The sequence below is a fragment of the Vanellus vanellus genome (assembly GCF_965231255.1).
Source record: "Vanellus vanellus genome assembly, chromosome: 12".
Taxonomy (NCBI): domain Eukaryota; kingdom Metazoa; phylum Chordata; class Aves; order Charadriiformes; family Charadriidae; genus Vanellus; species Vanellus vanellus.
The window spans coordinates 673,372-687,990 of NC_138917.1; the positions used below are offsets into that span (position 1 = coordinate 673,372).

Here is a 14,619-nt window from a genome sequence, read left to right on the forward strand (position 1 = left end):
ACACTGTTTTTGAAAATTCAAAGGAATACCACAGCCAACACAGCGTCACGGCGGTGTGTCCTGCCCAATCCAAAAAACCTCACAGCGCATGGTCTACCCAAACACGCTGCGACCATACGTCAAAGCTATTGCCCTGCGACAAACCAGCGTTAGTATTTGACGGGTTCATTTGATGGGTTCTGAGCTATTCACCTCAGACGAAGACAATACATAAACTATTGCACAAGAAGCCTTTAAAAATGTTTTTACAGTATTAAAAAGCAATTACCTATCTGTCGTTCAGTAAGTTCATCCTCCAGCACCTGCAGACGTGCCCGGAACATCAGCCCACAAGGCAGATTTTCTACTTCTGAGATTCCATTTGATTTCCATTGTAGTTTTTAAGCTTCTCTGTGATAATACTAATGTGCCTTCCTCCACACCTTTGCGTTCAACTGCGACAATACATACCCGCACCCTTTTAGCACGTGCTACAACAGTAACCTAATAGGTATCCTCCACCCAATGTCGGTGATTAACTCCTCCTAAAGTAGTTCTGCACTTGTATAAATGCAGGCTTTTTGCCCAAAGCCTTAGGAGGCGAAGTACAAAAGCTGTACTCTGCTGCGGTACACACCACGCGATTAAGTTTGCCTTTCAATCTGTAGCAATGTCGTCGGTGCTTTCGTTCGCCATGCTTTTTTCTGCAGTCACACTGCAAAGCACGTGGACGTGCAACGCAAGTAGAGAAAAACTTATGGTATTTGCAACCGTATTATGGCAATGCTAAACTCCGAGCACAATCTTTTTAGAGATTTTTGGCACCATACAGAACCAGAAGCCCCCTGCTGTAACCTGGACTGAGACGAGTTCGATCTCCTCACCCATTCGAAAGTCCACTATCAGGCCGGGCTGTCTGGGGGCAGGTAAGCACCTGGAAGATCTAACCCACGCTGCAACTGGATGCAATTCTTTAGAAGTAGCCAACGCTCTCTGGACCCTCGACCCCATCATCAGAGCTGAGGTTTGGATCCGAGGTTTGAGACCAAACTCAGATGCGGACTTTTGCAGCTGCCCTTGTACTCAGAATACAGCCATTTCTTAGACTAAATTCCAAGTGCCTTTGGCACAGGAGTGTTGGAAAGCAACCTCTCTTTTCCCTTTGAGCTGGCGACGCAGGTGGGCAGGACCTTTTGGAGAAACCCGCCCAGTCTGGCACGAACACTACATTCTGTTTGAAAGATTGGGACTTTCATCATTGTACAGTCATCTTTTTACTAGTTAAGTCCACAGTACGTACAACGCACGTATGGGAACAGCAGTAGCGTAACAAAAATATCAAACGAACTCGAATTCTTTACTTACCACAAGTCTCCGTCCTCAATAGTCTTATCGTTTGGGGCTCCAGCGTGGCCGTAGTGTAGAACAGAGGAGTTCTCCCCACTGAGAGGTGAAAAGAAAATTCAGCACGATTAATGGAAGAGCCATTAACATACACAACACGAGAAGGAACGTGGTAAACATGTGACATTGTAAACATCAGTGTATTCATATACGAAGCACGCAATTCTGCAGCCTGTGAGAACTGCCACAGGCCGTGCGGCGGCAGGGGCTGCCGTAGCGCACCAGAAACGGGGACAGAACGGGCGTTCTGCCACTCTGGCTGCAAGGTACGACATCTCCGCAGAAGGAACTCGGCACAGTTCAGACCAACACTTCCCACGTCCGTGAAAGTGTTAAGGAAGCAATTATGCAAGAGGAGTTTTTCAACCTGTACCCATTTGTTTCCTTCTGGATTTTTTTAATTACTAAATGACCTATTTCCCTGGTGAGGTGAAATATTCTGAGGCATAAAAACCAAACTTCCGCTGGAGTCACATCTGACGCGTTTGGAACGCTCTAGCAGACACTGCGACTGGAAAAAATCAGCCGTCCGAGTAAACAGTTCCAGTGCACCTCTGGCACGAGCTACGCGTGGTCTCTGCGGGAGCGGACGCGCTGCGCGGGCAGCGGGCGCAGCACACGGCCTCAGCAGCAGTAACGGGCCCGAGAACTGTCACTCTATTGGCACCTCTTATTAAAAACCACATTACAAAGATTCTTCTTCCTGGAAACCTTTCAGAATAAACTGCTGATTCACAGGAATAAAATATCTCCAGGGGAGGACGGACCCTTGTTCTGCGCCTCTGAAGCTCCACGAGCCGTTCGGTGACCTGTATTTGTCCTTGGCGTCCTCTCTTGTCTGCTGCTATTCCCCCGGGTCTCCCGAACATCAGTTAAAAGACGGGTAGAGATCTTGAGTTGGGCCTATTTTTCTTTTACTGTTCTCAGATAGACGCTCTCTCCTTTTCTCTTTAAAAATCCAGAAGAATTATATCCTATCCAAAAATGCAGGTGTTGGTAGGGGCAGAGCAGCATCTCCCTGACCCCCAGCTGACTTGTCAGTCTGTTCCTCACCTTTCGTCAAAACCGTATCAGTCATCCTGCTCAAATTTGATTCTTTGAAGCTGTGGCGGTGCAACAGCTTCATATCTTAGGTGAAAGGAATCAGAGGCTCAATTTCAAATGAATCTTTTGTCATAACGTGAGTAAACGTGCCACCTGACATACTTCTCATATCAGACTGCCGATACGTGCAATTACACAAACAGTAAACGTGCACTGCATCCAAAGAGATTACCTTCAAGACACAGTAACTATTTGTGATCAATTAGGTATTTCATAGATGGTTGGTCATTCAGGCATAACAACTCCATAAGCCACGATTATGGAGGATAAAGCAGGTGCTGCCTTAAGTTTCTGAAGGCTCTCGATCTAAAGGGCTGGATCATGTTAATAATTGGAAGGCAGTTAAGTTTTATTGTTAAGTATTTTAGCATATAAGAATCACTTTGCGATAAGGCAGTGAAGGACAATGTTTCAGAATCATGGGAATGATTTTCTGATACAAAGTGTTTTTCTTAAAATTATACATACTCCAAAGGGAAAAATTAAAAGTTGTTAAACTTAAGTTGCCCCTTTCCTGCCTGAAGAACTGCTTCCCGGGTGGAGGGCTGTGATTTTTGGGAGGGTGGCACCTGGAAGCAATGGGAACGACCTTAGCGCTACGCAGAGAATCCCCGCGTGGCCCAGGTTGGACCCCACGCACACGGTGTTTAAGGGAAACCACAAAAGTAATAAAACAACCCCAAGAGCCGGCACACACACACACGCTCACACACACCGCGCCCCACAGCACTTTGTCGGGATTTTAGCCGCAGATACTATTCCTTATCTCCCTCTAAAAATGGGGATAAAGCAGGAGAAGCAAATAGCACATGCATATATTTATGATCAACTTTTAAAAAATTATCCTGAAGCTTAAGGGCCTGACTCCATGCTAATGTATTTGTATTTGCCGAGAGCTTGTTTGCTTATCCCTGTACGCCGGCACCCTCGGTGCCACAGACCGCCCCAGCTGCGCAAACTACTCATATATTCCAATATGAGCACCGCACAAATGCCTTCAACAATAGACGTTGCAGATACAAAGATGGGGGATTTCTTTTGCACATTTTAACGTAAAGGTTTTAGTGTACAAAATATTTCTGTAAGGTTCGGTACCAACTGTTACGGAAGATGGATGAAAAAAATCTGTTTTTCGGCACCGTTAGCGAAGCGTTAAGCAGCACACAATCTTTCTTGGCATTTGAGCCTCCTTATGTGTCACACACATCTTGGCTGTGCGCGTAAAGGGGATGGTACCGCAGAGAGCACAGCTGGTGCCGAAGCCCAGATACGCCCAGCATATGCAGTTCGGGTTTCTTGTCTCTTTGAGGCCATTGGGGTGCGGAGACCTGCTCGCCTGGGACCGGCTCTGGGGTGCGGAGGTCTGCTCGCCTGGGACCGGCTCTGGGGTGCGGAGGTCTGCTCGCCTGGGACCGGCTCTGGGGTGCGGAGGTCTGCTCGCCTGGGACCGGCTCTGGGAGGTGCCCTGGGCTGAACACCCGTTAGCAACCGAGGCACGGCAGACCTGCTCCCGAAAGCTCTCCCAGCCGTTCTGCACCTGAAGGAAACCCCCCATGTGCACTCCAGGACTGGCCCCGGCTCGGAGCAAAGCCCTGCAGCTGGGGACGAGCAGGAGATCTTGCTTCAGAAATGTGCTGCCACCCAAATTAAAACCCCGATGGGGACACACCACCGGCCCGTTCCTGCCAAGAGGTGCAAGTCCAGCCTTCCTCACAGGAAGCATCTTTACTGCTGTCCCCAGACGAAGGCAGGAAAGATGCTGTAGGAGCAATGCTACAGAAGTGCCGTGTACTCACAAGGAAAATGCTACAGCTAGCCAGAAACTCCTCATAAGGATGCAGTTAGACTTTCAAGGTGGCTTCAAAACAATTAAAACAAAACCCCGAGCCACTGGCACAGCAAATGAGCTGTCCTGTAGAAGCTGTTCCTTTTCTTCCCAAGGAGCACCAGTTGAAAGGTCTGGCATCGGAGCGCCAAAGTCGGGGTTTAGAATGGAGCGCTGCGGGGAGGTGCGGACCACTGGCAGATCCACTGCCTTCCTGGATCCTCCAAGGGACTTCTGCGTATCTAGTTTTGCTCCTTTAATAGTCTGCCCCTAACTGGTGCCAAAGATGTGTTTGTTACAGAAGGAATTGTGTGAAGTGGCAGAAAAGCTGCAAATTAACACCGCTGAGAATGCAAACAGTAGGAAGAGAGTCAGATTACTAGGAAAGGAAAAAAGAAAAGAAAGAAAACCAAATTCAGTAAGTAACCTAATCTTATCCAAAAAAAAATTTACTTATGGTGATCCTCAGATAGTGGAATGAACTTTACTGCACTGTATTATTCTTTAATCACTGATATCATCTGCTGAGAGCTGTCATCTGCCTGCAGACATCTGGCAAGATCTGAGCCTAAGTCTAAGATGCCGCAGCATCAAGTAGCAGCTGGCCATGGCTTCTGTGGTGGTTGCACAGATTCACAGAATCGTCTAGGTTGGAAGGGATCTTTAAGATCATCGAGTCCAAGCATCAGCCTAGCACTGTCAAGCCCACCACTAACCCGTGTCCCTCAGCACCATGTCTGCCCGTCTTTTAAATCCCTTCAGGGATGGCGACTCCACCACTGCCCTGGGCAGCCGGTGCCTCCACCTCCGCCTAACTACACACCCGGTTACCAGTGGAGCCCATCCATCACAGGGTCACCAGCACCCAGCCTGGGTGGGCATGTAACCCAACCTTTGTTTTCCTCTTTGTAAAAGTGGTTACTTGGTACAGTAAGACACTGCAATGAATAATTCATTAGCATTCGAACACTACTCGGAAGTCAACACTTTGTAGATTAGTGCTAAATATATCCGAGTACATTTATCAAATACCACCGTTCCCACTTAATCGCACTTACGTGACGTCTGTTTGTGCCTCAAACCACTCACAAGGTGACAGGGTTTGAAAGTATGGCTAACTCCAGGACTAACCTCGCTGTGTGACCACCTGCACTGCTGGGCTGGGCTGGGCAAGAGCTAATTTTCCTCGCAGTAGCTGGTATGGGGCTGTGTTCCGGATTGGTGCTGGAAAGAGCGTTGATAACCCAGGGATGTTTTCCGTACTGCCGAGCAGTGCTGACATGCAGCCAAGGCCCCTTCTGCTCCTCACCCAGCCCACCAGCGAGGAGCAGGCTGGGGGGCACAGCCTGGACAGCCCACCCCACCGACCAAGGCGATGTTCTTTATTTGCCCCCATCCCGCTGCTGGGGGAGAAGTGAGCGAGCGGCTGCGTGGTCCTACTTGCCAGCTGGGGTTAAGCCACGACAAATATGTGCATGTTATTATTCCCAAGTGATTGGAGGGCGAATACATGCAGGTGAATGCATAAAGCGCATTTGGTCACACCAAATATTCGTTTCCCACCTCCGGAAGAGCGCAACGCTGGACAGGGGCAGCAACAAATGCATGTGCTCGTTGTGTGCCCAGTGATTTATTTCTGTACTGAAATACAGTATTGATTACTCCTGATTTCCAGCTTAGTGAGCATCTTTTCTAAAATCTGAATAACAAATTTGGTTTTTATTTAAAAGCATGATTCTCTTCTATGGAAACTATTATCAGGCCTGTCATCTAAAACGGAAAATCCTATCAAAATATCAGTTTTAAGCGTTGGGAAAACAAAACTCAGCATAAATAGAATAAAACATAACTATTCAAAAATCCTAATTGCAAAAGCTATTTTTAATCGTAAATGTAGTTAAGTGTAATATTTACAATGCATGACATTTTCGTGGTAATAAAAAATTCCTATTATTTTTGCCATTATTATGATAATTGAATTCATCAAATAGATCTACTTACATTCATTTTATTAGAACCTAGCCTACAACTGTTAATATTATTCATTCTTACTTCATCACTCATAGTCAGAATATAGCAATTTACAGACAAAGGCCTTTGTATTCCATCTAAAATTATTTTTTTTTAAAGCAAGTTTGTCTGCACTTTTAATTGCAGTGGTAGAATACAATGCCAGCTCCCGACTACCACAGTGCGTCACAGTATCGTTAGGATCTTGCATTTCAAGGGCAGCCCTTCCCCATGTTTTAAACCCTCCAGCGGCTGAGCGGCAGCTCAAACACCGGTCCCATGTCCTGCTAAGCCCCTCCAGCGCGGTGGCATGGACACCCAGGAAGCTCCTGTTGTCACCCACTTCTGAACTGCTGTTGGGGCTTTCCTCCTCCCGGGTTCCCCGAGTCACCTAACCCAAGTTCTGGGAGTTTCAGTCCTGCCGAGAGTTCAGCCTGTCCCCCCGGGGTCACAAGAACCCCCGACACAAGCATACGGTAGCATAGGTTACGCAAAGCCAGGGATGTTCTCTAGCACCCCAACCAGAGCCTGCAGCACAGGTTCTGATTTACTCTACGCCAATGTGAAGTCTGTATGGCTGTGAAAAACCATACGCAGAGACAACTTGATTTTACCGTCACAGCCTGTGACGATACCACAGAGACGGAGCCTCATTTCAATGGGATGTTAATTCTCAAGTTATAGGATGGTACTTAAAACAGGAAACTTTTCAGGCAATTTAGATGCACAATTTGCCATAAAACTGCTCATGCTCCTACTGCAATTTTGCATATAAATTGGATTTACAAATAAGCAATTGAGTAAACAGCAGAAAGAAGCAAAGATGTTAATTGTCCTTATTACCTCCAAAGCAATATAAGATTGTTGTCATCAATGTAAAAATTATTTTTTATAAGTGCATGTTACTTCAGTGTAGGGCAAGTGTTTGTGATCTACAAGTGGAAGGTACCAACATATACGCCTCATCTGTCACGTATCTCTGATTAGATTAATTCCACTGACTAAATAAGATTAATCTCTGCACAAAGCACACAGTTGTCCTGCGACAGGTATCCTACACTATTCGCTTGAAATTCTGTGAATTAAAAACGTGCGTTTCTGCAACTGCAGGGAGAACTTTTCTAATACTTTCCCAAATACAATACCTTCAACACTACCAGTTCAGCAAGAAAGGGAGTGCAAAATTTTTCCAAATTTCAAAAAGATTAGTTTAATCACGCCCTAACCTTTGCGGCAAAGAATTTTGAGAATCATATGAAATACTTAAGGTGTGTTTCAAAGAGAGTATTTTTGAGCAAGAGAGAATAGCTCTAAAGCCCTTCTCTGTAATGCTATTTACTAAAAAAGCCAATTGCAGCACAGATGTGAGCATAAACATGATCTTGGCAGCAGCAGCAGTCACTGGGGAACCTCTTGAGTGTAGCAGAACCTGTAACCGAGATTTCTTTAAGACACAGCGCTAGCCACCTTTCTTTGGCTTTTCCAGAGGAAACAGTTCAAAACTCGCGCTGGTGGCACTTGAAACACATCATGTGCCTAAAAGGAGCAATTCTACAAATACCCCGCGGGCCACTGCCACAAAGGCTGCAGCCGCTCAGTGGAAGCCCTCGGCTTACCTGCCACAGATGCACGTGTAGGACGTGTGGCGCATGCCACCTCGAGCATAGCAGTAGTGCTGGAACAGGCTGCAAAGAGAGAAAGGTGGTAATTAATAATATATTCAAACCCACCACAAGTCAGGGAGCAAAGCAAGTCTTGCTTGAGCTCAGCGCTGTTGGTGCCGATGCCCGGCTCCCCGATGAGGGGCTCTGCCCATCCCGGCTCAGCTGACCCCCCCGCTGCGCCCATGCCCACGGCTCAGCCCTCCGGCACGGCGCAGCGCCGCGCTGTCTGCGCCGAGCACACCGAGCAGCTCCGCGGCGGCGGAGAGGGGCTCCAGTCCAGCTCGGTAACTCCACACGGCAAACTGCGTCCCCCAACAACTCGACTCAGAAAGGCAAATTACTGTTGGCATAGGGCAGTTCACGTGACGGTAACAGCTAAATGCTGAGGCTGGCCAAACCCTCCGAAGCGGAGTTGAGAAAACCACTCCTTGCTGCATTTCAGGTACACAGTCACATCCACGATCCGTATTTTCAGCCCTGCTGCCTTCGGCCTACGGCGTGTGGATTCAGCAACAGTGAAATCCCACCAACCCTTCTCAGGGAAGAAGTTTGCCAGACAGGGCAAAGCTCTCCCTCAAAATAACTCCAGCAGCGGCTCTCTCATTTGTAGCACCTCACCGACCCCCTCTGCTGAAAGCCGAGCTAAATACCCCCAGGTCTGCGGGAGGGCTGAATGGCATCAGACCATGTGGACGCCCTCCTCTCCAGACAAGGCAGCAGTGCTCCCACCACGCCAGGCACGCTCCGCTGCCGCCGCGGTCCCCGCTGGAATGCACGGCCTCATGTTCTCTTGTCTGTGGCGCAACAGACACAGAGAAAACACAACGCTGTTCAACTTCAGATTGGGGTACCCAAATTCCTCTATGATCTTCCCCTGCCCAAACATGGAAAGCAAATTATCCCAGACTCAATCCCAACAGCGTGAAGAGAATGGGACAACATTAGGCTCAGCCCTCAACAACCTGTAAAGAACATGAGGACACAACGTTGTTTGCCGTTATAGAATCATAGAACTGCTGAGGTTGGAAGGGACCTTTAAGATCACCAAGTCCAACCATTAACCCACCCTGACAAAACCACTTCTAAACCATGACCCAAGTACCACATCTACCCTTTTTTTAAACACCCCCAGGGATGGCGAAACCACGACCTCCCTGGGCAGCCTCTTCCGATGTTTGATAACCCTTTCAGTGAAAAAATTTTTCCTAATATCCAATCTAAACCTCGCCTGGCATAACTTGTTGTGTGTGCGAGGGCCAGGGAAGGGAAGGGAGAGCGGCCCGTGCTCTCCAGCGGTACTCCTCCCCCACTGCCGTCCTGCTGGAGGAGCTCTTTGGCCTCAAAAGCTTAAAAACATTTTCATCTTCACTGCCAAAGTCCCCTTCGCATGAGGGCAGATGTGCCCCAAGCGCAATTAATGCAGGATTAGGTGCTTTAAGAACTAAGCGCATATCACGGACCTTTTTATTCTTTTTGAAACATGCTCTAATTACAATCCAATTCCCTTTAATACTGAATGAATTTCAAAAACTCATTTCTTGTAATACTGAAATCATTTCATTAACACAGAGTGATAATGGTGCCATTCAATAATAGAGATGCTGTGATTGCGTCCTTCTGCAGCAGCAATCCACAGAACGCAATTCAAATTCTTTGATGGATATTAAAGACTTTACATGCTTGTAAATCCAAACCAGATTTTTAAATGACACAAAATGACAGTATTTAAAGAGAAACAAAACAAAACATACGAATTAATCACGCAAGGAACAAGGAAAGCCTACATTTAGAGGCTCAGCAGGGAGACCCAGTTTACAAGATGTCTTTTCTGCTCAAAACGCTGTGGTTTTACAAGGTAGAAATACTAATTTTGTGTTGCCCCAGAAACCAGTAATGGCAAAGAGTAGGTCAAATGACAGAGGAGCTAAGGAGAAACTCTGACATGGCGAGAGCGCAGCAGAGATATCACTAAGCTGAGCTAATAGAATTTATCACCTAAACTGTCATTTGCTCCAACACAGACATTTTTTCACCGAATGGACATTTCATATGGAAATGCAGTTCAGACGTTCTCCTCCCTCGCGCGCCTGCAGGCAAAGGTTACTCTGTAAGACACGACACTGCGCACAAACAGTTTGCACAGTCACATTTTACACTGCTAGATATGTACAGTTACATTTTAGGAAACAACTTTTAGTCTATTTTAAAGACCCTCCACCTTAAATGACTGAATAAACTATCTCCTCTAGACAGCGACTTTCAGCAACCTTCTAAAGAGCTTTAAAAATGAAATAATGAAGGTTGTAAACATCTTTCCATCATCAGTGATGCAGGGATAGAAGGGTTTATTTTTCTGTATGACAACCGATCGCATATTCATGGGTGCAATTTATATGAGGCTGTGCAGCCCAGTAATGGCATTCACCTTTCGCAGCACTCCCCGATTAGCTGTAAAAGGCGGTAAATAAATTAAGACGTGCTTCATATAATCCAGCTGTTGTCTGAACTTTGCTTCTGTTTCCTAAAAAAGGAACCTGACTGTTTCATCAAACGTTACGGACTTTCTTTTAAGAGTAAGTAAGAAGCGGTTGCTTATGTGACTGGGTTGAAGATAGTACAACTTTGCCGGGAAATGAGCTTTCCACTAGTAAAACTACTCGCAGCATATTTTGAATTTACTTTTTCGGGCTACGACTCACTAGAAACACGTTCACACAGTTGGAAAAAAGAATCCAACATTTCTATCAGAGACAGCCAACATCTTCGTATAACGTGTCATAGATAAGCGAAGGATCGCATCTCCCTGCAACGGCAAACGCCGGCTTTTCAAAGCCGGAAAATGTATATATAGAATTAGAGAAGCTGCCAGTACTTTGCAGTTAAAATCCTGGTTCCACTGAAGTTAATGCAGATTCTGCCACTAGACTTCATCACACCAGGATTTTACTGTCTACACACTGCAAGAATTTTTATCCCAAAGTGCGACACAGAAGTATAAAGTCTGAAATAGTGGGATGGAATATCATTTCATCTGGCACCGCACATATATTGCAAATACCGCATCTTGAACTTTGCCTGCTCTTTTTGATTGGAGGGTATGTGTGTTTAGGAAGATTTATGTTGGTGCTGGATGCTTTGCCGTGAGCTTTTAATGCAACCAACACTGACGATACAAAAGTTAAGCCCCTCTTTCTCTTCTCCTTCTTTCATGGGTTTCAAAGCCTCCTGTCATGTTTTATGCAGTACGTCCCTGGAGGGTGTATGTATTACTTATCACGCACGTCCTACCGTGGTGCTGTATACACATCAGCCATCGGTGTGTTTGCATGTCGGATGTACCTTTTAAACGCACACAACTTCCTTTCGGCTGGTGTGGGTTGCGCATTGCTTTTGAAACAACTTTTTTTTTTTTTTTTTTTTTTTTTTTCCAAATGTAGAGATATATCCTGGGTTTGGTGCTTTTTGCCAAAAGCATCAGCTTCTTTACCTGATTGCCAATGTGCGGAGATTGAAGGTAGTTTCAAAAACCTCCCTGTTTTTCCCATTAACTTAAAAAAGAGCAGGTAGGGCCGCACCACCTCAAGCACATCTGACAGGAGTGCACTCGCCCCCACCCTTGCGAATTCGCTGAGGCACAAGGCAGTGTCAACCCCACCGCTCTGCTGAGTGTTGACTACCTTATTGACTACACCGACTGGAGAGAGACCTCCGCTTTCGGAAATAACCGGTTCTTCATCATTAGAAATAACAGAAAAAGTACGCCCTTGTGATTTTTGAGACGTTACGGAGTATTGCATACATCCGAACAAAACTCCAGAATGCTTAAAAAGCCTCAACTTCAAAACAGCCTAAAAAGCCACTAAAGCAAAACTCGCTATGGAGAGTCTTTCTGACAACGGATAAGAACCACTCTGACAACCACGCTTGTGCCTTGTGACCAACTTCGGTCCAGTCCCTGCTGCTATCTAACGCACGCTGACCGTTACCATCAGGTCCGTGCCACTAATGTAAACTGAATCAAATACAGTCCTTTAATGGGAACAGTTTTCCTCCCTTAAGTGGATTTACGGACTGAAGGCACTTAGAGCAGCAGGGCTAGAAACTCTCTGTAACGACTTCCCTCACACTTGTTTATCTTCATATCTGCCTCATCACTGGAATGCAACATATCCATACACACTCTGCAGGCTCTGATGTTTATTTCCCAAAAGCAGTAAATAAGTAATCTCTAATTTGAATTCTTGTCATCAGCTCTCCTTGAGTTACAACAAATATTTATAAGAAAACCACATTTTGTATTTCTCAGCTGTTCACTCCCGAAACCAAGACACTTCCAGATCAAAAAGGTTCAATTTCTAAATAAAAATCCCATTGAGTATTTTGACCTATGTCTTACAAAACAGGTAAAAACCGTAATTACAGAAAATGCAGCAAGTACGGAGAAAAGAAAGACAGAGAAGGAACAAAAAGTGGCAAGAATAGCTGACAAAAAAACCTAGTAAGAACTTCAGCCAAGTTTCTATAGCACTGCCCAACGCATTCCTCAGCGGCACCTTCTGTCGGTGCCTCTACCCCAGTCCCGCACCCTCAGTAACTACAGCGAAGCGCGGCAGACCGAGACGGGCGCGTCACTTTGGGATGGCGGAACAACTACGCGTTCCAAGGTTTCCGAAGGAGGACCAAAACCTCTGAATAACCCTGTTCATTAGTCCCGGATACTGGAGCCATGCCAACACCACCTGCTGCATAGGGGTCGTTGAGGAACCAGACTCTCAGACTGTGTATCGGAGAGATCTGCTGTCAGAAACACAACTTGCCTTGTGAAGCACCCAATGTACGCAAGAGCCAAGGACGCTCAGGGGTCAGTACCTCATTCAGGTGTTTATGCTGAAAATGTATTTATATAAAAAAAAATTTCACACTGGATCGCTCACTGGCCTGAGGATGTTTCAGATCCACAATAATGTCCTCAGTGCACCTTTGAGAAAGTTGCCTGCTAATAAAAAGAAACCTTTACACACTTCAAAAATAGTTTTCTTTGAACACGGCCCTTGAGACTTGCCTTGAAACGCGAGCAGGGGGGTTTGAACTATAGATTGGAAACCACAGCAGCTTAAGGGAGTTCTGCACAGAACTTGGGAGGATTTTCTGTAGTTTCTTTTTTATTTTATTTTACGCGTACAGTTGGAAGATGTAGGTGAATATCTATTAGTTATCTCTGCACTGAATTACTTTTGAATTACAACTAGAACGTGCCCTTATGCTTTTGTACGGTGCAAATATCAAGCACGGCCATGAGAGAGGCTAAAACCCAAAGCTTTTTTAAAGAATTCACAAAAGGCCAAATTTTCCAAAGCTGATCTCTCTATTTATACCAGGACTGAAAGCCACTGTTTGGACCATTTGGACACATAAATATCTTCACGTGAGAAAGCTATAAAGCTCAAATAACAGAAAATTGTTAAGCCACAATGAATATACTTTGTCGGTGACAGTTAGAGTATTTACGGTTAGCGCCAGACTGGGCTGGAAGAACCGTGCCCACAGGACAGGAGAGGAGGTGTCAGCAACAGCCCATCGCTGGATGTCAGAGCGAGGTGAGCGGCACTGCCTTTAATCCCACACTAGACGCCGTGAGGTTCTTAAATACGGAGCATTCCTCTTTGTTAACCAATTTGCTTTGGTAATGTCATTTATTTTCCATGGGCAACCAGATGCTTTAAGGCTCAGCCGATCTAATCCTCTTTTCATTTAGTTCACAACACAACGCTGCAGTATTGCAAAATGCATCTGAGGTTGTTTTAATGCAAAAAAAGTCAGTACTTCATTGCGCCAGAATAAAGAAGGGGAGCGGAGAAGAGCAGGAGAAATAATCCGGTTTACTATTAATGAACAAACGGTGGATTCCAAACCTGCACCAGAACAAAAAAATTAGCACTATGAGCAGATGAGCAAATGTTTCTTCTATACCTCGGAGAGAGCGGCACTTAAGATTTACCAAAGCAATGCTGTTATTTCAGTGGTCTACATGACTGCAAATTCTTTAGAACAGAACGTACTGCTCCACGAACAACAGAAGAGAAACCCACTTCTCTGCGTGGACTTCTTAACCCACTGCTTATGCGACTTCTCATGAATGTTTTAGAGATTCAAACCGTTGGCTGGGTTCTTTCGCACGCTCACGGAGTAGAGCTGCTGAAGCTTACTTCAACCAGAAATACTGACAGTAGCCATACTTTGAAACACCTCTATTTAAAATTGTCCTGATTTGTATCATGCACAAGCCGAAATAATGCGTTGGGTTTTTTTAAAAATGGTGATCCTTCTGAAATCCAACATCTAGATTCTGTTCTCATTTTTTGTGTTTCCTTTCGCGAAGTTATTTTTATTTACATGCAGCAAACTCTTGATAGTAATAGGTCCTTAGAAGAGAAGGACGTGATTTGGGCTCAGCAGGGATAGAAGAACTGTAACTTTAGCAAGCAGGAACGACGTGTGCAACCGGCAGCACATTACCGTAGCTGCAGCGCGGGGCGTCTCTCCTGAGGTACGGAAACGCTGTGTGGACGCGGCATGGAAGTGAGCGGGCTCACCTTTGGAACAAACCAGTCGTCTTGGTGATTCTACACGCGC

General features: G+C 45.8%; 1 protein-coding gene across 1 annotated transcript in view; it reads right to left on the reverse strand.

Annotated features, from left to right (window-relative positions):
* The window catches only part of PEPD (peptidase D), a gene marked incomplete at its 5' end in the record, with an annotated part of 154,238 nt that overhangs the window by 55,678 nt on the left and 83,941 nt on the right, over nt 1-14,619 (reverse strand). Inside the window, 2 exons of the mRNA XM_082489271.1 lie at nt 1,345-1,422; nt 7,939-8,007. Coding sequence (XP_082345397.1) covers nt 1,345-1,422; nt 7,939-8,007 — 147 coding nt within the window. The remainder of the gene's footprint in view (nt 1-1,344; nt 1,423-7,938; nt 8,008-14,619) is intronic.